Source organism: Podarcis erhardii, assembly GCF_964252035.2.
Source record: "Podarcis erhardii genome assembly, chromosome: 1".
NCBI lineage: Eukaryota > Metazoa > Chordata > Lepidosauria > Squamata > Lacertidae > Podarcis > Podarcis erhardii.
This window is the reverse complement of record NC_138497.1, coordinates 75,005,577-75,029,159: the sequence shown is the minus strand read 5'-3', so window position 1 is coordinate 75,029,159 and position 23,583 is coordinate 75,005,577. Positions and strand designations below refer to the sequence as shown.

General features: G+C 41.4%; 1 protein-coding gene across 3 annotated transcripts in view; it reads left to right on the top strand.

Annotated features, from left to right (window-relative positions):
* KCNQ1 (potassium voltage-gated channel subfamily Q member 1) overlaps positions 1 to 23,583 on the top strand; it is a 285,672-nt gene that overhangs the window by 195,472 nt on the left and 66,617 nt on the right. For all 3 annotated transcript variants that reach the window (XM_081840773.1, XM_081840772.1, XM_081840771.1), the window contains 4 exons: positions 2,808 to 2,883; positions 7,260 to 7,354; positions 8,944 to 8,990; positions 10,573 to 10,634. In XM_081840773.1, coding sequence (XP_081696899.1) covers positions 2,808 to 2,883; positions 7,260 to 7,354; positions 8,944 to 8,990; positions 10,573 to 10,634 — 280 coding nt within the window. The remainder of the gene's footprint in view (positions 1 to 2,807; positions 2,884 to 7,259; positions 7,355 to 8,943; positions 8,991 to 10,572; positions 10,635 to 23,583) is intronic.

The following is a 23,583-nucleotide window of genomic DNA, read 5'->3' as shown; positions in this document are numbered from 1 at the left end:
TTCCAGATCCTTGATCATCTTGGTTGCCCTCCTCTGCACACGTTCCAGCTTGTCAACATCCTTCTTAAATTGTGGTGCCCAAAATTCAACACAGTATTCCAGGTATGGCCTGATAGAATAGAGTGGTACTATTACTTCCCTTGATCTGGACACTATACTTCTGTTGATGCAGCCTAGAATAGCATTAGCTTCTTTTTTGCTGCTGCATCACACTGTTGACCCATGTTAAGCTTGTGGTCCACCAAGACCACATATACTGCTGGTAAGCCAGGTGTCCCCCATCTTATATTTGTGCATCTGGTTCTTCCTGCCTAAGTGTAAACCTTACATTTGTCCCCATTGAAATTCATTAGCTTTCGCTCAGTTCTCCAATCTGTTAAGGTCATTTTGAATTCTGATTCCGTCTTCTGCAGCATTAGCTACCCCTTCCACTTTGGTGTTGTCATTGTGCTCTTCCAGTTGTTCCATCATCACAAACATTTATCTTTGCCTGATGGAATGATCTCCTCTCCCCCCCCCCAATGCACTGTTTAGGGGTTTTTCCAGACCATCACCTCCATCCCAAGCTGCTTTAGGAGGAGGAGATGGGTGAGTCCAGTTGCACTAGAGGTACTCATTGTGGTGGCTCCCACTAGTGCACATACTTTTTTGAATCTGGCCTTGAGTCCTTCCCCACACAAAAATCAACTCTAGGTTACCCTCCCCACCTGCCGCTTTCATAATTTCAGTAGCATAATGAATGGTGTGGCAGAGTGGGTGGGTGATTTTGTCATTGCTGTTGTGAAACCGTGTCACCGAGAAATCTACCAGTAGATATTTTGTCTATCTCTGTCTAACAGTAAGAATCATTAACTCTGGATATACTTGTTACTCACATAAGTGTCCAAGGTGTGTGTAAAGCAAGTGTGCCAATATCAAAATGGGAAAATAGGACAGTATCGTTCCAGATACAAAGAAGAGAAGAAGAAGAAGAGTTTGGATTTGATCTCCCGCCTTTCACTCCCCTTCAGGAGTCTCAAAGCGGCTAACATTCTCCTTTCCCTTCCTCCCCCACAACAAACACTCTGTGGGGTGAGTGGGGCTGAGAGACTTCAAAGAAGTGTGACTGGTCCAAGGTCACCCATCAGCTGCATGTGGAGGAGCGGAGACGCGAACCCGGTTCCCCAGATTACGAGACTACCGCTCTTAACCACTACACCACACTGATGTCACAGATACTGTCCTATTTTCCCATTTTGCTAGTCTTTCTTCCTAACCTATTAGATAATGAAGCTTCAACAAAAGGATGGCCTAATAGCTGAAGTGACTGAAATCCTTAACTATTACAGTTATGAACTGATGTTATCGGAATAGTAGCTTCAACATCTTGGACCAAGGGGCACCAAGTGGGGCATTTCTTCTGCCAATACTGCCAGACACTAAAAGGGATTGTGCTTTCCTCACAAGCTCTACTGCCGAGAGCAATTGTGGTGCCGCTGCCGCTGCCATGACTGTGTCTGTTTGGTGGGCAGAACACCGTCGCCTCACTCTTGTCTTTCACCAGCATTAAATTGACTTTAGTGAAGCTATTAATTATTGACTTGAATGAAAAGAACAGTCTTGCTTGGCACGCATCCAGCAAAATTCATACTGGGGTGCTGAACAAAGACAGTTCCCTTCTGTTAAAATGAATATGATATGTAATGGTGGTGGGTTTCTGGTTTGTCTGGTTTTTTGTTTTTTAAAAAAAGATGATTCATATTATGTAATAAACATTTCACTCGGTGGCTGGGGTGAGTGGGTGTGCACCACAAAATGAATGCAACTCTTAAACCACATACTCTAGATTAGTTCTCCTACTAATTGAACAGAGGTCTTTGTAGCACTCTTAACCCTTTATGTCTCTGTACTATAAATACTTCTTCCCAAGTATTCTTTTTGACTCCTTGTTACTGCATGTATTTGTGCTTCTAAAACAAATAGAGAGTCACTGTGGTGCAGCAATCAGTATGCCAGACTAGGACCCAAGGGGACAAGAGTTCAGATCCCTGCTTGGGGATGGCCCAGCTTTCAGCCTGACCTATTTCACAGGGTTGCTTTGAATATTATACGGAGAACCTTGAAGGAAAGGTTGAATGCAAAAATAAATAAACAAATATTTTAACCTCAGTGTTCTAGCATACTCTGATTCCAGTGAAATAAATGCAACCTTTTGTTAATTTGCTTTTTCACATATGGATATGCTTCATCATGATTGCATACGTAAATGCTGTTGTGAGATATATATATAAATAGATAGATAGATAGATAGATAGATAGATAGAATATTTTGGAAAAGGGGGTGGGAAGGAAACCTTTTTATAAAGGGCTGCACCCACCCACCCTTTCCTACTTTATCAGGCCAGGTGGAGGGGGGTTCAAATAAAATGTGAGGGTGCTTGTTTTCTTGAATTGTGTGCATCAGCAAGCACAGTAATCTGAAACCTCTACCTTTTCAACATGAATAGCTGTTACTTTTGAGGGGGAAAGGGTGGGAAAGCTAACTGGATGGATTCATTTGACGCAGGGGTAGATTTCATACACTCCTCGCTACTTAATACCGTGAAAGACATTAAGTTCTAGTATAAATCGTAGAGATAAACACTTTGGATTTTAGTAGCTTGGTCCTTTGTCACAATAATAGTAGCACGTTGTGTCCTCAGGAAGGATTGTTGCCCCTTTTATAAACATTCGCTTGTTACCAAAGCACTTACTGGGGATCATTATCATTATTATGTGGGCAGAGATGCTCTTTTCCGTCTAACTCGCCCTTCTCATTTTTCCCACAGCTTGCGAGAACATCACCGTTCTGCCATTAAGGTGATACGTCGGATGCAATATTTTGTGGCAAAGAAGAAATTTCAGGTGAGGTGATGAATAGTGAGCTGCTTTATCTAAATAAACTCTTTTATTCTTCTGGGCTTCTTATTGTTCCTTTTGTGGGCTTAAGAAAGAAAAGACCAAGGCAATTCATTTTAGTGATGGTGAGTTACACCCACTATTCTCTCCCTTCTTGAATAGGGTGGTTGTTTAGCAGCAGGTTAGTCAACTGTGGATGCACTGGGAACAGGCTAAGCCCCTGAAATGTACCATGAATTAAAATGTTATTTTCTGCTAATGGACTTGACCTTTCACCTTCTGTTATCTCTTTTTCCTTGCAATGCAAACATTCTCATATGTCTTCATTAATTCTGAGTTGTATATTATTGTCAGGCTGACTCAGTGGGCCTAGAGATTAGCATACTACCTTAACCTTGTTTCTATCTCATACTTGCTGTGGTCCTGATAAGAAGCTGGGATAGAAATTTGCAAGCGTGCTGGAAGGTTTCTGCCACCTTTCTCACACATACTCCTGGGAAAGCCTGCTCTGAGAGGACCAGCTAGCTGTATTTTTACAACGTCCTGCTGGTTTGATTTCCACTGCCTATTTTAGTTATTGGCAATCTGGCATCTCAATAGGCTGTGTTCCCATGAACACACAAGCTTTTAGGTGTTTGTTCTTCGGGAGCAAGTTGCTCTGTTCTGTGCACTTCTTGCACACTATTCATATGTGGAAGTCAAAACAGCTCAGTTCATGGAAGGGTTATTGAGTTCCTTGAAAACTTGTTGGGAATATAACTAGTAACCTCCTGCAAGTTCTATATAATTCTGTTCAAGCCTTCATTAAACACTTATGCTCAGACATGGAGATTGACACATTTATTGGATGTAAAATCTACATTCAGGCCATCTAACTTCTATTTTAAGAAAAGCTGGCTTCTGTTATTTCTCCTTTGCATGCTTTTTCTCTTACACTGCATGCTTACTTTTCTTTTAAAATTTGCGTAGTTTCTTCTGATTTTGCCATTCAGGTGGAGAGACAGGCATGGAACTATACAGAACACTGGTGCTTCACCCCCAGCCAGTGGAAATCTTATTCAGTCACTTGTCCGGCTTCTGAGACGTTTCCCACATACTTTCAGATAGATCTTCTTTCCATCCACATAGTCTTGAAAGTTGGTTTGAGATAAAGCAAGCGGAGATGACTGCTGTGGTGAGGCTGAAGCTGGAAAAATCCACTTTCTTGTAGGTCACATTGGTGACAAGCAGAAGTATGGGTTGCCTGGGACGGGGGGCACTTTAGTACCACACCAAGGCCTGGCCCAACGATGAGGCAGGGTCAAGTGCCCACTTGGAGCGGCAAAAGTCCAAGGGGTGGACTTTTGCCTCCACCACCTGCCCCGCTGCCTCCACCACTAGTGGAGAAGCGGTACCGGTTTCTGGTGAGATGTCACCGAAATCTCACAAGACTTCAGCGAGATCATGCAAGATCTCACCGGAAGCCAGTGCAGGTAAGAGAGGCGCTGGCGGCAGGGCAGCAACGAGGGAGTGGGATAGCAGCAGGGTGGGGGGCGGCATATTCCCATTTCACCTCAAGCAGTGAAGCAGGATGAGCTGCCCCTGGCCACACCACCACTGGTCACCCTAAACTCCAAAAGGTTTATGAAAAAAGTCATCAGCAAGCTGCCTTTATAGCTGCTTCTGTGTGGTCTGATTCTCCCCACCGGTAGTAGTAGTTGTTGTAGTATCCAAATTCTGTTATCAAGATTTTAGAAGTGTTTTTTTAAAAGGTAATGCATTCATTAGCAGGATTGGTATTCCATTAAAAGGTTGTCTTGTACCCATGTACTTCATACTGAAAATGAGTACGAAAAGCTGCTGTACGTGGTGAACAAAGTTTATTTTGGAGTTCCATTGATGACAGGGGTAACTGACATGTCTGTTGTGGCTTTTACAGTGATGTCACCAGACGCTCTTGATGTATTTATAGCTTTATATTTCAAAGTGTTACCGCAAACTGTGCTGTACTTTATACGTAATTCAGTTACCTTACTATCAATCAGGAATTGTGTATGTAATTTTCTGTAATCACTTCAGAGGGCTTTCTGGCAAACAAGATAGTTCAAAGTTCTTTGTACTTCAAAGAATGTTGCACACGCTTGTACTTGGCCATTGTTTGGTTACACTCCTCAGAATTTCCTGCAGCTTGAACTTCCCTCTTTTCTTTCCCATTCTGGCTCTGAGGGAAACACCGTGCCATGCAGCTGCTGCGCACACAACCAAATAGCAGGAGCAGTAAGCAGCAGCTGTGCACATATTTAATGCATGCCATTCTCTGCTCTGCCTTCTGCAGACACTTCTCCTGCACATTATGCAGAAAATTCTAACTCATTTAATGTAATTATTACCATCAGCAGTGTTCCTAATTGGAAAAGGGGAAGGGGGGAATAAAGCAAAGAATAGGTAATGGGAAACACAGTGCAGGTAGTTTGTTGCCATCAATATTAAGGGCTGGAGACTGCAAAGCAATGTCTGTGCGCACTTACACAATCCCTAATGGTGACTGGCGAAGACGATGCCAGTGAATTCTGTTGTTTGAAATGCACTTGCAAGGTTTCCGCCCCCCACAAAAAAACATTTCCTTTAAAAAGTGATGATTTGACCACGTTAACATACAAAAAAGACAAGTAAGTGTGGTGGCAGGGACAATCGTGACAGCTTGTGAGCTTTCCACATTAAAATGGCTATTTGAATCAGCCACAACTGTCCTTGCCACATGCCACTTTATACAATTCACAAAACCATCAGCCGGAACCAAAATGTTTTAAAGTGTGTTGAATGCTGGACTAGGACTGGGGAGGCCCAAATCCGGATCCCCACTTGGGCAATGATTCTTACTGGGTCACTTTGGGACATGCAGGGATGTTTTGAGACGTTCGTAGCTTTCCCCAGGGGGCACATTCCAGCCAGCTGAAGTGCTTTTAAGTCCCATTGATTTAAGCAAGAGAGTTAATCACTTGCCTACTCCCTGATCTAAGTGGGACTAAAAACTACTTAATGTTTCTGGATAAATGACTGTTTCCAAAACCTATTGACTATATTTGATTTTACTAGTAATACGTATTGCGTGTGATTCGGTATCCTAGGGAGCTTTACCCCTGATGTTTATACATGACATATCTGTGTGGGAGCCACATCATCATTGTGTTTTTCCTTCATGGAAAATGCTTCTCCTTGAAGCTTGTGTTCCTTGACTAAGCAGAGCAAAGGGACTTGGACAGGGAGACTGGAGTCTTACACTGGTCTCCCATTCCCTAAGAGCCTGGTACACACATGGTGTAGGGAGCAAACAGGGCTCTGCTGTGCTGTATGGGACCTCTCCTACTTGTAGGTTCTGCACCTGCAAGAGGATTGGACTGTTAGCTCACCATAGCACTAAATATTCCATTTTGTTCAGTGTGCTATACTATCAGTGCTAAAACAAATCAGCCCTGTGGATCAAGTCCTAGCTTACCAAACGCTTGCATATACCACTGGCTTGTAGCGCAAGAGACCTAAAGGTAGTGAATTTTCATGTGTATAAATCCGTTATGGTAATTTTAAGAGGTGTTTTATATGCATTGGTTTACATTATTATTTTTTCTTCCTTAATTTTTCTACTGTATTTATGGTTACTAAAGCACTTGGCTTTAAAGGCAGAAGGGGAAAATTATTGAAACATTTATAAAATTATGAAAGGGATTTTAAAGCATTCTTAAACCACCTTTCCCAACCAGAAAAGTATGGCAAAGCACAGAATACCAGGTGGGCAGTACAAATCTGTATGAATGCCAACTCCCACCATTTTATCACACTTTAGAACAGCCTTCCCTAGTCTGCTGCTGTCCAGATGTTTTGGACTATAATTCCGTCAGCCCCAGCTAGCACTGCACTAGTATTCCAGAACATCTGTGGGCACCATGTTGGAGAAGGCTGCCTTAGAATAACCAAAAACCTATCCCAGAAGGAACAAACTTGATTCTGTACATGCCCATGGTCACTGTGGTAAGTGCACCCCTGCAGTGCTGTTGACAGGAATGCATGAGAGGGCCTTCTGTGTTATTGCTGTACTACCTGCCACAATAAATCCCTTCATCTGGCAGGCCTTTGGCCTGATCAGTGTCTGATTTTGCCACCATCTTCTTTTCCAGTGTTTTTATGCTGCAGTTGATTTCTTCTTTCACTTTTGTTGTTTTATTTGTTTTGGAAGTTTTCTCTCCTTTAGGCTTGATTATTTTTAAGCTTTGTTGTAAGTCAACATGGTGAGCCAGCACAGAAAGAAAAAAGTTAACTTCCAAGTCTTTCTGTTGTCAATCGAGTATATGTGACCTGCTATGCATTATGTGATTTAACAAATATTTAATTCTCTCTTATTTTTACAGCAAGCTAGAAAGCCATATGATGTACGTGACGTTATAGAACAATACTCTCAGGGACATCTCAACTTAATGGTGCGAATAAAAGAGCTTCAGAGAAGGTATGGAACAGAATTTAGCTGCCCTTACAGATAAGAAGTTCTGGAAAATAATAGCCGCATGGTGAATCCTACAGAATCAAGGCAACAGTGAAGAACCTGTGGTCTTCCAAATGTTGTTGAGCTCCAACTCCCCATCAGTAGGACTGGCCCACCCATAACCCAGACTGAGGCAGCTGCCTCAGGCAGAAGAATCCTGAGGGGTGGTGTCCCTGTGGGCGCCCCACCTGTCCCTGTCCCTGCCCCTACCACCAGAGAAGCGAGAAAAAGTGGTGGCTTCTGGCGAGATCTCACAAGATGAATGCCGCAAAAGCTGCCACCTCCTCACAACTCCAGCAAGCAAGGGCTCAGCCAGTGGCAGAGGGCGATATCCCCTTTCTATTTTGCTATCAGTAGTCATGGCTGAAAGGAGTTGGAATCCAACATTATCTGAAGAACCACAAGCTCCCCATCCACTGGAACAGAGAAATTGTCAGCTGCTCTAATGGGCCTACAGATCTGGATCAGCAATCTGGGTAACAGAATGAAGTAAAGCATCAAATATGTCAGCCATAGCATCTGTGCAAGGATGTGTGCCAAGGAGATGATGGACATGGACAGGGAGAAAACAGAAATGAGGGATGATGTGGAGATGACTTGGTTTTGAAGGGCTACTTAGCCATTCAAGTTGAAAGGACATGTTAGGCTAGGAAGCATTCATTTGCTAGTTAATGATGATACAGGGAAGAAGAAGCATCCTTCCATATATCCAATCTCCCGCATGAATCCTTCTCACAGGCCTCTTTCCCCAGCTGGGCTTTGGGAGGGGAGTAAGCAGGAAAAGGGGGTTGAGGGAAAGGGTTGCAGGCAGAAATTTATTGTATAGGGAAGGTGTAAACAATTCCCTCCTTCCTGCTGGTTCCCCCAGTGCATGCCCCCAGTACATGTTCCCCACATTAAGCATTAGGAGGTAAACATGGGATTGGAACTTTGCATTTGTCTTACGTTGTCTAATTTCACTCTCAGGAATAAGAAACAAGAATTTTGCAATAGAAGCAGGGCTAGGAAATGTGAGTGCTTGGCAGGACCCTGGACTATTTACATACTATGCCATTTCTGCCTGTGGTTGTGAGGCCTTCAGGAACAAGGACACACACCCTGAATTAATGAATACATGTTGGCTGTTACCTTTCCTGGGCCTTTGGATATGGTAGAACAAAAACCAGAGCTTTGAAAAAATGGGTAGGATTGTGCAAAGCAAACAGGAAAAGAATAAACAATGAATGCCAGTGGACTTGTTTTTAGTTAAGCCTTTGAATTCCACACACAAATTCTTTCAATAAAAGCTGAATTCCTTCAGTGGTGAAATCCTGCCAGTGCAGTTTTAGAAAGCATTAGCAGACTGCAGACATAGACCTATTTGGATCAGACAATCTCTCTGACATTCCCAGATGAATGTTCAAAGGACCGTTAGAAGTGAGCCAGTAGCTATGCAAGCGTTTCTTTCTTCATAGGGTGGGGCTAGAGAAGCAACAACGGTTGTTATTCAGTTCCCCTGTTTAAATCTGAAGACATTTTTATCTTGTTTATTGATACACTTTCTTTCTCACCAGGTTGGACCAATCTATAGGGAAGCCATCACTGTTTATTTCTGTCTCAGGTAAGTCTCCATTAGAAACATATATTGCTACTCTTCCATACGATACAGAGCACAGGGTAGATGCATAGTACTTAATGTTTTGTTTGATATATATCTTGTTAGGAACTGAAAATAAAAAGGTCAAATGCCTGACCTTACTTGGAAAACCAGGCAGCATAGTCAGTAAGCCCAACAACTTTGTGCGGCTGCAATACAATTAAACTGTTAGGCTAGAAAATATCTAGAACATAATTAATGCTATGCAGAATCTTCTATCATTAGGTTCTTGATTCACAAGAAGAGGCGCATAAAATATATCTCTATCATCCACTCCTTCATACAGATTTGGGACTTGTTCAGAGCTGTTGTATATCTGATCTGCTGTTGCTTAGATGTTTTTCTTTTTACTTAAAGACTTCTTCTTTGCTGTTTGAGCCCAGCTAATCAGGGATAATGCAGTGAACATGATGGCTTTCCAGTAGCATACAGCCAATTAGATTTGGCTATGTCACCATGCTGCTGATGGGCTGATAAATCCCTCACATTGCCCTGATTCTTAGCTGAAAGGAGGGAGAAAATAAACTTGCTCCTATCACGCCACACTCCAGGTTTCAGTGTTTCAGTCCAGTGCTATCCACTCATGGCAGACTCTGGATGCCGTAGCATTGGCCTCCACCACTGTTGGCACAGGGTGGGGCAGGGTAGCTGCAAAGTTGGGGTGGTGTGGACACACTGCTAGGAGCGTCGGCTGGCTCTGCCAATGAGCCCACACTGCCTTAGCCTTGTTGCCATCCTGCCCCACTGAACACAGCCCTAATAAGCAGCAGTGATGCTTCCTCCAGGGTGCTGGCTCCATTCTGTTGCCCCACTAGACACTTCTACCTAATTTCAAATATGAAATGTGCAAGAGAATTGAGAAATTGTTTCAGTCTCTTTAGTCACTGAATAAATAAATAAAGGACATGTGTATATATTTTAGCACACAGGGGAATATTTGGCAGTAAGTGAGTGTTGTAACCACTGCACCTAGGGCATTCCTGGAGCCATCCACTAAAACGGCTTGTGTTCATTATTCCTTGCCTTCTATAACTGAAGCCAGGCTATGTGTATGCTTCCATTGTAAGCAAATTGGTAACCATTGTTCATATTTAATAATATCATATTTAATAATATCATATTTAATGAGAGACACATAATATCAAGGATTATTCAGAGGACCAAATCAAAGTTGTACATTGTGATCACCTATAAGCATACAAATACATATCAGGGTCTGTGCTGTTGCCAGCTCCTGTTGTAGTGCTTTTTTTTTAGCTACATTATTCTTTAATTTAATTGACATTTGCTAAATTGAATGTAGTTTTAATTTTTCTGATGATTTAAAGCATAGTATGAAGGCAGAAAGCACTCTGTGCTAGAAGCCATTAAAAGGGAAGGCTTGGGTCAATACTATGAAAAAGCTGCTCTTAATGTAATAAAATTATCCATCTGTCAGCAGCGTTCAATTAAGTAGCTCTGGTAGGCTAGTTAAATGCAGTCACATGGTTTCATTCTATACTATTGTAACACTGATATTCATCTAAAAATGTTCCTTTCTATACAGAAAAAAACAAAGACCGAGGGACTAATACAATTGGTTCCCGGCTGAACAGAGTTGAAGACAAGGTAGGCCTCAATCAGACAAAGTATTGTGCCTTTCTACATTTTCAAAAATAAGCATACAAACAAACATTCTCTTGCCTTTGCCTAAAGATTATATTTTTTAAATAAGTGTGTTAAGGCTGATCTCAGCTAAGGCACTGCTACAAATAACTCAGGAGCCTATATGTATAAACACGAGTTAAAAATCAACTTCGTTTTGTAGGGGATAAAAAGATAACTCCAAATAAACAACTTATTTCCTATTGGAAAATGGCAGACCTTGTTAGCAACGGGGAATGTGATATGTAGTATTTTATTACACCTGCAAGTGGAGTTGATGTTACTATTAAGTTGAGGACTGCTTGTGATTGCTGTCAATTAAAATTATCTGACTTTTCAGTTTGGCTGTCATAACAGACTTTTTGTTTCTGCCTGCTAAAATATTCTTATTTCCTACAATAATAAAACATCCTAGCTGCAAGACATCTGAAGCCATACTACTGAAATTACTTGTCAAGAATAAAATATCTCATGTTGTTGCTTTGTGCCGCCAACATTGCTGTCCTACATGAGTCTTCCCTCTCCCCTCTCTTCAACAAGGACCAAGTGCTGCTTTTGTTTCTGTGACCGTGAACTTTTAGCTACCACTTCATCAACAAAAGCAACAACATTTGGCATCGGCCCCCATATTTTCCTGCGTGGCTATGATTCATGCCAAAAAATTCTTGTGATGCAAGGATAGAGGAAGGAAGTTATAAAACTTTGGTAGGACACCAGATGAGACAGTCGGCACATTATAACCACAAGAGAGACAATCTCCTACACTGTTATGTATGTGACAGTGATGATGGCAGCAACCAAGGTGGTGGGAGGGTACACTGTTATGGTGCAGGGAACATACCTCAGGCATGCTTCACTTCAGAACAGATGGCCATGGAAGCAAGGGGAATTGATCAGAATCTAGGCAGCATAACTTGGCACAGGACCATTCTTTTATCCCCTCTTGGAGGCCGTGATATAGCAGAAGTGGAATGGATGTTGAAATATGACCATGTGTGTGTGTTGTGTGTGTTTTCATATTTAACAGGTGAGCAGGGAGAAAGTAGCTGATGATGAGTCAGGTGAACAAGATCCACCTGTCATTGCAGAGACTCATGCCTTTGACCACTTTTACCTCATTTCCACAGTATTTATTTTAAGGATGCAGGTGGAGGAAGGTGGCATTGCATCTGGCCCTTGATTGCTGTCCAGCAAGTCTGATGCTGCTGACCTAGGTTCTTACATTTCGTTAAGCCACGTTGTTATTAAATGTAAATTAGATCCAGTTGGATGAAGTAATGGCCACAGTGACTGTATGGATGATCTGACTTAATAATTATGAAAACGCTAAATTGTGAGTTACGATTTAGGAAAAATATGTTCAACTTCAGAAAACCCTACATATATTTAGAATGTGTTTTCACAGTTTTGTAGAACACATCCTGAAAACAAAAGTTAAAAGTGGGAGATATTAGTAAGCTGCCGGCAAATAAACAATGGTGTTTTTGTTTTGCTTTTTTAAGTACACTACTTTTCTGGGAACTATTTGTTTATGTCTGTGTTCCTGTAGGTAATAAAACAGGCAGAGAGGCCTACAAACTTGAAGTGATTCAGTATTCTTTTAAATAATTCAAATCCTGTTTTGTCTAGCATTTTAAAAAATAAACTGATGACGAAAGCAGGATTTGAAGCTAAGCCCACACCACTCTTGTGTGCAGTCTTCTTACATCTAAGGTGAAGTTAAAATGCGAATAAATGAATGCCTAGATAGAGTGGGGGAATGATAGGTCTATAGAAAAATATATAAAAATGGTTTTATTTTACTGTAGTAATTCCTTGTAGTCATGATAAATTAGTACATGAAGATATATTTTTATTTTTAAAATGGTTCTATGGCTCTCATGTCTCATATAAAAAAGGATAAAATAACATTTTAAATGTGGTATTGGCATCTAGTCTGTTTTAAAATGATACAAAAGCAAATCACAACTTGGCTAAATTCATCCTAATGAAGTATCTTCAAAGAGTTGATTGGTATAACATCACCTGAGCTCAATGTTCCCATACTGCTATTTCACACAACTTCTGTTTACATTTGTATGTCAGAAGAGCCCTGCTGCTGTGAGTCAGATCTCAGGTCCATCTAGTCTTATCATCTTGTTTTCCAATAGTGGCCAACAGAAGCCTCTCGGAAGCCCATAAGCAAGGCTTCAAGGCAACAGCCCTCTTCCACTAGTGCAAAGTGCCTATTAATGCACATGTAGAAGTCTCTTATAGGAAGGCATGGAGAACAGAGCAAGCAAAAACTGATCACATCTCAGGTTCATGAAAATCACAAGAGAGTTGAGTCTGCCAGTGATCATCCCCCTATCTGGCATCCCCTACCAACAAAATATTGGGGAAACAGATCTCGTAAGTGGAATTAGTGGAGCAATGGAATTGCATCTAGAGCCTGGCTGAACTGAAGTAATACTGCTCTGTTAAGTCAGGAATTGAGAACATAAAGGCCCTTTCTGGGTCAGACCAAGGGCCCATGTAATCCTGCATCCTATTCCCTGCTCATTGTGACTGTGGCCTGTTAGATACCTGTGGGCACAGCAACAATGATTCAGATTTATTAGGAGAAATGACAGGAGCTATGGTCAGGAAGAAAGGCTGCTTTGGAATGAAAGAAACAGGTTCCATCTCATCCACAGTGGTCTCCTTCTAAGTTCAATTCCTATTTGAGTTAAAAGCCAGCAGGGCAAGCTGAACTAGGGCATGAAGAAACAGATTCATTATGGGCCTTACACAGTCTTCAAAGAAAACTGGGAAGGGCTAGGGAAACAGTCAGCTAGTCTTTCCATGGTGTGATGTGTGTGGGGGGGTGCGCGCGCGAGTGGGGGGGGTGTCAGAGGGAGGAAATAATTTTTTTTCTTTAGAAATTAAAGTGCTGCGGCAATGCTTAGGGAAGTAGTAGCTTCTAGCCCCTTTTTTCTCTTAAGTTCTGTAACTATGCCAAAGAGTTTTAGGTTACATATATAAAAAGCAGCCTGTATTCATTCAGGAAGCAACCAGGCTTGGTACACTGAGTCTGTAGGGAGGAAGTTTAAAAGGAGGGGCGAACCTCTTTCAACAATTAAATCAATTTTGTTTTTCTAAGTTTTCTGAAACCTCAACAGTTTTTAACCCAGGAAAAAAAACCAAGATTTTTTCCCCCATAGGGATCATTAGAGGAGGCTGCGAATGTAACATTTTCTCATCTTTATTTTGTAATATAGGTGTGGTGAAAAAAGTAGGGTCCATGGGGAAGTGATTGAACTATACTGAGGTGTTGCAACTGATGCTTCCACCTCCATGTGAAGGAGGTTAACATGTCAAAAGATACTTGCCCTTTGTTTCATCTCTGATTCAGATCCCATGGATTTATTTGGGGGAAGGGGTGCTGGTGCGTAGCCCTGCCTCACAGAAAGGAGCTATATTAGTCTCTTCCAACTCTGTGATCATACACAAGGGTACCATTTAGCCCAGTCTAGCCAGCTCTTATGTCTGTCCTGCTTTTGCATAACAACTACTGTACTAGAGGCTGTAGCTTGCAGTGGAATCGTCTCTAGAGAAAGGAAAATCCAGCTCTCTCTTACTGCCTTTCCTTCCCTGTTTCTTGACACCGTTGTTTCATATAAATATCAGAAATGCTAGTCTTCAGCATGGCTAATGTCTTGTGCCTTGTGTACATCATCCCTGTAAAATGAAGTAGTTTTAGTCTTCCTCAAGCAAAGGAAAGAATGGGGGAGGGAGAGAACAATATTAGAATCTTGACTGTAGGCCAGGTAAGAGGTATGATGGAATGTCAAGCGGTGTCATACAATCCTCTTTCGGTAACAATAGGGTGTTTTTTGTATCATCACCTAGGTTAGCTATGGAGCTGTTTCTAAGAACCTGTCTGATTTACGATGACATTGCTGGCAACAGCCTTTAGCAACATTTTACAGGGTTCCTTGTCAGCAATTTAATTTTTATATCAAGGACATTTAATCTGGCTCTTCGGATTCTTCCATTCAGTCAGCTCGTTGTTTATACGATGATGTTAAATCCAAGTTAACAGTTTGACTCTCAGTTGTGAAACAAGAGTTGGAAGATCAGAGAACTTATTCGTTACAAGCTTTTGATTGCTTAGAAGGAAGGGCATCTCAAGAGAAGAGGAAAAGGAAGTAGACTTCCAAAATATTTCCTTTGTGGAGTAAGCTGTGCTTTTCAGGACATATCCAGACAGTGATTTTGAAAACAGAAAGATGCGCATCTCAGTGTGTGTTTACGTTCTGCGGTTTATGCCTGGATGCGTCTACCTGAACTGGTCTCTTGCCTGTTTACATCCAACAAAGCCACAGGGCGCAGTGAGCACAGAACTGGTACAATTAAATAATTTTGTGCGAATACGAGGGTTTGGTTTGTAACTACATAGCAAAGTTTTACTCTCTGTAAGTTAGCACTACAAGGGCCTTTCTCAGCCTCAGGTCCCCATACGTTGTTGGGCTACAACTCCCATCACCCCTGACCACTGATCCTGGTCGCTAGGGATGATGGGAGTTGTAGCCCAACAACACATTTGGACCCAAGGTTGAGAAAGACTGCTCTACAACCTAGATGCTGACCTTGAAGAACAGAGCTCAGTCAGCCAGACTTGCAGACTGCCAGTGGTGCAGGAGCTCATAGAAGCATAGAATCGTAGAGTTGGAAGAGACTCAAGGGTCTTCTAGTCCAATCCCTTGCATTTCAGGAATCTCAGCTAAAGCATCCATGACAGATGGCCATCCAACCTCTGTTTAAAAACCTCCAAGGAAGGAGAGTCCTCAACCTCACCGGGAGACGGTTCTACTGTCAAATAGCTCTTACCGTCAGAAAGTTTTTCCATATGTTTAGTTGGAATCTCCTTTCTTGTACCTCGAATCCATTGATTCGAGTTCTACCCTTCAGAGCATTTGTAAGGCATTTGTACCCTGACTGCTCAGCACCTACATGATTCAAGAAACATACACAGTTTTCTTTTGATGTCTTTTATTGCCTGTTCTTACGGAGTTCCATTTCTTGCACCCTGGATTTTTAATGTTTCTTTCGTTTTGTCCCATAGCTCCCAGCCCTGTTCTGACAGTCCTGGATCTGGGGTGCAATATGTAGGACAGTAGAGAAAGTGATTGGACCTAATGGGAGATTTTAAACAATTTCCAAATTGCTGCACAACTAATTCTATATGCCCAAGAGGGCTTTCAACTCCAGAATTTCAAAAAAGTGCACACACTGCCAAACACAGGGCAAACCAAGGTTCAAGATAGCTTATGTATGGAATGGGTCTTTAATGACCTCATGGGCAGGTACAAGCCCTTGGCTGTACCTAAAACACCCTTTTGGATTCCAGTTCTGGGCTCATATCCCCATGCAGCCAAAAACCAAGGATGCAGCAGGAAAATTCTGTTTCTCTCATGTTCAATTCACACTTCACAGAGCCTTTCATTTCGTGGCAGTGAAAGCTTTGTGACATTTGACAAAGAAGGAGGGAGTAGGTCAGTTTCACTGTGAAGGCATCTGGAAGCTTTTCCCACCACTGAAACTGTTAGTTTGAGTGGAAACAAGATATAATCCCCTGTGATAATACAATGATTAATAAAGGTTTAAAGGCTATTATGGGATGGAGCCATGCTACACACTTGACCTTTTGCTTTCAATATAATTAAGGTGGAGTTTCAACTGCATTTTTAATTTTTATTTCTGCAGCCTGTTACTTGTTAGGCTGCATGGAGCTTGCTTGTTGTTTTTGTAGGATGGTGAAAGAGAAAACGGAACTGTATATTATAGAAAACGGTTGAGTATAGTGCAGCGAAGGGTTGGCAGCAACATATGGAAAATTATTCATGATTTCTAGCTAATGAGATTACTTTCTAGAAACAGCTAGAGTTTAAAGTTCTCGGTGACTGCTAGAGGGGTGCATGTTATTTCTTGATAAATCTGTTGCAGTCCCAAAGACATGAAGGGCAGGGGTGGGGGGCATGCAGTGTTTTACAAAACGTTTAAACGGAACACTAAACCCCCCAAGTCAAGTATTTATTGTGGTATGTTTTACATTACATAACAGAATACTAAGGCAAGATGAGGCTGTATCAGTAGATGTAGCTGATCAGATAAAATTAAATGAAGTGTCTAAGACATTTGGAAATGCTGCAAGACAGATGTGTTTGTGAAGTTAATGATAAGATTTAAGAGAGATTACTAGCCAAAGAGAATGTTATTGGTCAAGAAGAATGTGATTACCAACAGCTATGGAATCTATGGTTTAAAAGCGGTAAGATAGAAAAACCATACAGGTTTTGGGGGTTTGTGTGTGTATATATAGAGAGAAAAACAGATAGATAGATATTTATAGATATATATTTTTAACAAGTAAGCTAACCAAAGAGGAGTGCTGTTCAGGGGCAGATCTGAACCTTACAAACAAGCAACAAGAGAAGAAGCACTTTCTGTGGAAAGCAAAGCAAAAAAAGTATATCTCTCCCACAGTAAGATATATGAGTTCCCCACTTAACATGATATGTATCCATTTATTTATCAAATTTGTATACTGTCCTATACCTGTAGATCTCAGGGTGGTTCACAACATAAAAGCACAATATAAAAAACAGAAAATATATAATACAAATAAAAACCAAGACAACCCAGTAATCCTCCCTACAACACATTTTAAAAGGGCATTGGATGTCAGTCAGCCCAAGGCATGGTTAAAGAGGAACATTTTCACCTGGTGCCTAAAGGTGTATAATGGAGGCACCTAAAGGGAGATAATGATATACATGGATCAAAAATTCATGCTTCCTTGTTTAGTACTTTTTATAATGTCAAACACTGCCTTAAAATGGAATACAGCCAAACTGAAAAATCTGCTAACTTAGAGTGGTAATATAAAATACTTGAGTAGCGATCCCAAATGATACCAATCTCTTAATTAAAGTGAAGAAAGACACCTGAGAAAAACAGGTGATTGGGGAATGGAGGGGTCAGTGTAAATGTCAAAGGGAAAAATAGTTTTAATGTAATACAGTGTTGGATAAAAAGGACAAATATCTGGAAGAAGAGATTTGGGGACCAGTATTTGACTAGAAAATAAATATTTTAATGTTAAGTCAGTTTCTATGTTTTTTGAGGCAAGACTGAAGAATGCTTGGGCAGGCTGGCATCATTTCACAAAAGTACTCTTTGAATAGTGCCTCCACTGATAAAGTATTTAGATACCTAGCATTTATCATCCACACCATCGCAGGTGTGTGGTTATGAAATCTCTAAATGAAGCTTCTGTCCCATTTCTGGAAATTTTAAGACAATAGATGCAGTAGAGCAAGGAATTCTGTAGCTGGAAATTCCTTTAGCCTGTCATGGCCCTCTTGGTCTGTGTCAGGCAGCACATTTCCTTAGTTAAGTGCTTAGACTATACATATCATGATTCAGAGTCCTTGTGCCTCTTTCTAACTAGCTAGATAGCATCTTCAAAGTATGGGGATCTGAAGTGGAACTAAAATGCCAAGGGGAAGCAAAGAGATAAAGACAAGCTTACCACATTATCTTGCTTTAGGTAGTTTTAGAGCAATCCGGTTATGGAAAATTGCTAGGTTCTTTCCTGTTTCTTAATGAGGAAGTTCCAGACCAGCCCTTCAAATAGCCAGCTAGCAGGAGACTAATTTCTGCTCCCTTTCATGTGTTGTAATGCTCATCAGCGCTAAGTCAAATTGAGTTTAGAATATATATATATATTTCTTTTCTAACAATGCTTTCCTCAGTTAAAGTTGCCAAATATTGTGCAAAATTCCCTATAAAGGTTTTGTGGCATTGTGGTAAAAAGATTAATTTTAATGATCAGTTTTTGCAGCATTAGCATGGATTCTTGCTACATGATTACTGTCAAATATGAGATAATAAAGACTCTCGGAGTAGAAAGGTAGAGAAGAAAAGAAGAAACAAAACTTATAGATAAGCTCACATGCAGTATAAAAGATGGATGAAATGATTCAGTCTCCCTTTTTGCCAAATCATAGTGCTGCAAGAACTCTGGGTACACTAAACTATAGCTAATCTAAGCTATGACCATGTTCTTTTATACCAAAGCAGGTGCCTTTTCAGTATGTTTCACTGTGTGTCAGGTGTTTGTCTGTTCAGTGCTCCCCTCATGTGAACACATTGGGGTGCCCCTATTATCTTAGCCACTGACCTTCTTCTGTAGCACATGGGTAATGTTACTGACCCACCTTAGAGGACTGTTTTAAGGATTATTGGAATTACAGATGTTTGGTAGTGCTGTTCCTAAACAAGGATGCATGTCACAAATATTTTTGGCTTCCATTAAATGCCACCATTTTTGTTGATTTGCAAACAAAGGCAGATCCTCACACACATGACACATTCACAATGTGACTAACAAAAGAAAATTCCGGGAAGAGGGTGGTGGCAGGTGGTGTCAAAATCTGACAGATTCTTTGGCATTTCAAACAAGCAGAAATGGACCAAACATGGTTAATGTCACCTCTGGCTTGATGACAATACTTATTTTACATGTGTTTACTCACAGAGCAATCAAAATGATATAAAGGGAGCATAAAAATTATGCTGGGGTAAATTATGTCTGTATAGTTTACCCCTACAAAAGTTGTTCAGCTTTCTTTTCCAAAATCTGGGGGGAAAACAAGTTTTTGGATAAAATTGTTCCACTTTTTCTTTTCTTTTTGGAGAGCGGATTCACCAAATTCAAACATGGGTTGCCATACATCCAGATTTTCCTGGGCATCAGCAATTTCCGTTCAGACACTGCTTGCGACAGCCCTACCTAATACAAACTCCATTCAGCAGCAGGGCTTCTGCTGGCTGAGTCACCCAAACCAGGCAAGGGAAAACAAATGTTTAAAATAGAGTTGCAAGGTCATCTGACTGAGCTGAATGCAGTTTGGAATAGAGATAAGTCTCCTCCTGCATTGTCCCGCCACACCCACAAAACACCCCTTTTGGGGGACTCAGGCCCTACTAAACTTAACAGGGCTTACTTTTGACAAGCATGTATAATACTGCACTGTAAAACACGCAGTGTGGTGCACTGAATAATGTGCCCCAGAGCCCTAGAGTAAAATCCTAAATCCACTATGATCCTGTGTGACAGCCTGCAGAATAATAATGTGCTAGCACGCAGTAAGAAAGTCTGCAGCACCTCAAAGATTCAGAGCAGGGCTTTTAATGCCAGACATTAAAGGGTGGGCATTTTAATATATTTGTCAAGGTTTTCAGTAATAAGCAAGGCATTTTGCTTATTAGACCGTGACATTTGCTAAACTCTGGTGCATTTTTGTTTTTGATAGTATACCAAAGTTGCTGTAGCTCGTTAGCTACGTCAACAAAATGAATTATATGGGTGAGAGAGCACAAATTCTAGTGATGTTGGGTTCTGGGCTTTTCTCGGGCCAGGAAATGGCTTGCTTAAAGTTATTGGGGCGCAACCAATCCTGTTCTCACCGGATCCCGTGGCAGAATCCCATCAGTGTTCCCCAGAAAGTACAAGTAAGAAAAACATTCCTGCTCTTTCACATTCACAGTTCAGATCTACATTTACAAATGGTAACGGTAAAGGACCCCTGACAGTTAAGTCCAGTCGCGAACGACTCTGGCTTTACTGGCCGAGGGAGCCAGCATTTGTCCACAGACAGTTTTTGGGGATCATGTGGCCAGCATGACTAAGCCGCTTCTGGCGAAACCAGAGCAGTGCATAGAAATGCCGTTTACCTTCCCGCTAGAGTGGTACCTATTTATCTACTTGCACTTTGAGGTGTTTTCGAACTGCTAGGTTGGCAGGAGCAGGGACCGAGCAACGGGAGCTCACCCCGTCATGGGGATTCGAACTGCCAACCTTCCGATCAGCAAGCCCTAGGCTCAGTTTTGCTCACTCCCCCCCCCAACTGCAAGGGAGAGGGATGCAGCTTTGTTGCTTGTTTTTAATGAAGACAAATTATTTACTGTCTACCTTCCTATATTCTTCAAAAAAGTTCTCTTTAAAGTTGGCCATATCCCAGTGCCTGAAAGCAATCTCTGCTGCTAAAGCCTGCTTCTCCCTGATTACAGTCAGTCACGGAAAGAAGCAGAGTATCCTAGGACAGCCCAGGCTGTGCCTGGTTTCTTAAGCCAGATGGTCTATGCCACGTGCAATTTATGTCAAAGCCAGTTAATACCAAACTGCTGCAGTAGGATTTTGGCTCTCCTCCTCCTCCTCGTCTCCCCTCCTCAATCTTAAATCAAATAGTGTATTTCATCTTGTAACAGTTAATGCATTACGCAGCTGCTTTGGTTAAAGGGCAGTAAGTGGTCCTTGAGTAGAAAAACAGATACTCAGTTACCAAGGCACAATTAGATAAGCCAGCTGTCACTTTATACTTTCTTCTATGTACTAATACTACTATTTTTGGCTGAGCATCTCTCTGTAGGGTATAACAGGAATAGACTTGGGTAAGAGCAAGGAAGAATGTGAAAAAAATAATTTTTGATTGCATCTGTAATGGTGTTAGATGAACAGCGCCACTCACCTTAAAAAAAAAAAAAGCATTGCTAGCTGAAGAGGCTAGATTCTGAAATATTTAGAGGTCCTTAAGGGTTTGGTGTAGGGACATAGTTTTCTTCTTTTTTAAATGTGTTTCAGAGTTAGTGGAACATATAACTTGTAGGGCAGCTGCTCTTACTAGCCTCCCTGCCAGTAGGGGAGATTTTTAGTTTCTCCTCCTAAGGGATGTAAATTTCACTAAACGCCCCCCCCCCCCCCGCATGCACTGACTGGGGAGTTCTGTGCTCTTTTTTGTTGCAGGTCCCACTGGTATTTGCATAACAAGGTTATACCTTCTTTAAGGCCATGCAGTTGAGGAGTGACAAGTCTGAATAAATAGTTGAGAAGAGCATGGATCCTATTCTGTTGGTGACCCATTGCTAAATAAATTTGATAATGTGATTTTTTAAAACTAAATTTCAGAATTCAGTGTTGGCAACATTTACTTAGGCAATAGCTATATAAACTTAAATAACTGTTCTAGCTGTTACAGTTTTCATTAAGAGTACTTCAAAGTTAGCTGAATACTTGAGGTGAGACTGAAAATACCCCATTGGCTAACAGGATTTTAGCCTCACAATTTTGCTTCGCCAGCTATTGCAGAAAAGGTTTATAGCTTTTCGAGTGCATGATCTTGCTCTCTTTTCCTGTCCTCCCCCTTCCTCTGGCTGCCTTCTTTAATAGTTCTGCTGTTACCTGTAAGGCTGCAAGATCCTTAAGGTGAGCAAGCTAAGACCATTTATAGCTCAGCCGGTAGAGCATGAGACACTGGGCAAAAGATTCCTGCATTGCAGGGAGTTAGACTAGATGACCCTTGGGATCCCTTCCAACTTGACAGTTCTAAGATTTTACTATTTAGATGGCAAGAAAATGGAGACTATTGTGGGTGTTTCTCCTGACTTATGAGTCTCTGATAAAATAACTTCTGCATTCTAAGCACGTTAACAGAAGCAATGAAGTGTAAAACAATGAAATAGAGAAATTAAAAATGATTTCTGACACACCTGTGAACAGTCAAGATGCAGAGGGTTTTGCCATCTTTCGGTATTCAGTAAAAAGTAGAAGGCTACAATTTGAGCAACGGTACTATGAAAACATTCATTCATCTCCCACCAGGCATACTGCTAAAATCCTTAAATAAATATGGAATGAAATGTCTTATTGCATAGCATGTCAAGGTAAAACAAACACACTTTCATATCCACTTCTTTCTGCTCAGAGGTGCCCCAGGTCACATGGAGGCATGTTAATTGATGTGGATTTTTAAAAGATTGCTTGCCAACGTTTGAGTTGCTACAGGTGCATCTCTTGTGGTCAGTGGTTATGTGGTACAAAATTCTTTTGCCACACCAAATGAAAACATGGAACATGCACAGGAACAGTCCTTGTGTCACAGAAAACAACTGTATTTTCTTCTCTGAGGTAATTTCTGACAGATGCTGACAAATAAAACTAGGGGCTTTGTGTGCTGTGAAGACCATAAAACTAGTCATATGGATGTTTTGAGAGAAATACAAAACGGTGAAGACACGATTGCAGAATTTAAAGCCTAGGGTCCTGTACAGACAAAGGTAACTTTGCATGACAAAGAACAACATACAGTGGGGTCTTTTATATGGATGGATGTCTTGAGTGTGGAGTACCACTGAGAAAAAACCCCTAATACCTCCATGTTCATGCATATCCCAGTGAGTCAAAATAGGAAGGGGCTGTCAGTAGTAGCACACTTGTTCTTTGTGCAGAAGTTCCCTCCTTTAATCCCCAGATAGGCCTCCCTTCTGAAACCCTGGCGAACTACTGTCAGTCAGTGTTGACAGTACTGAGGCAGGTGGACCAACAGTCTGACTCATTATATAAGAGCTTCATGTGTTCATTTATGCATGCCAAACTAAGAATGCACAAGCATCCACCTGTTCTATTCAAGAATTCAGATATTGGATTCAGGTTCTTGTTCAATTCAAGTTTCAAAAGCACTTCCAAGTGACTTCTGCTACCTTGCTCCTTTATCAGCTTCAGGAAAGAAACAAAGAATCATAGAATTGTAGAATTGCAAGGGATCCCGAGGGTCATCCAATCTTTTGCCCAATGTGGTCCCACGACATACTTAAGCTCCTAAGGACGCAGCTGGCGCTGTGGTCTAAACCACTGAGCCTTTGGGGCTTGCCAATCAGAAGGTCGGCGGTTCAAATCCCCGAGACAGAGTGAGCTCCCATTGCTCTGTCCCAGCTCCTGCCAACCTAGCAGTTCAAAAGCATACCAGTGCCAGTAGATAAATAGGTATCGCTGTGTCGGGAAGGTAAATGGTGTTTCCATAACGGTGTTCTGTTGCGCCAGAAGCGGTTT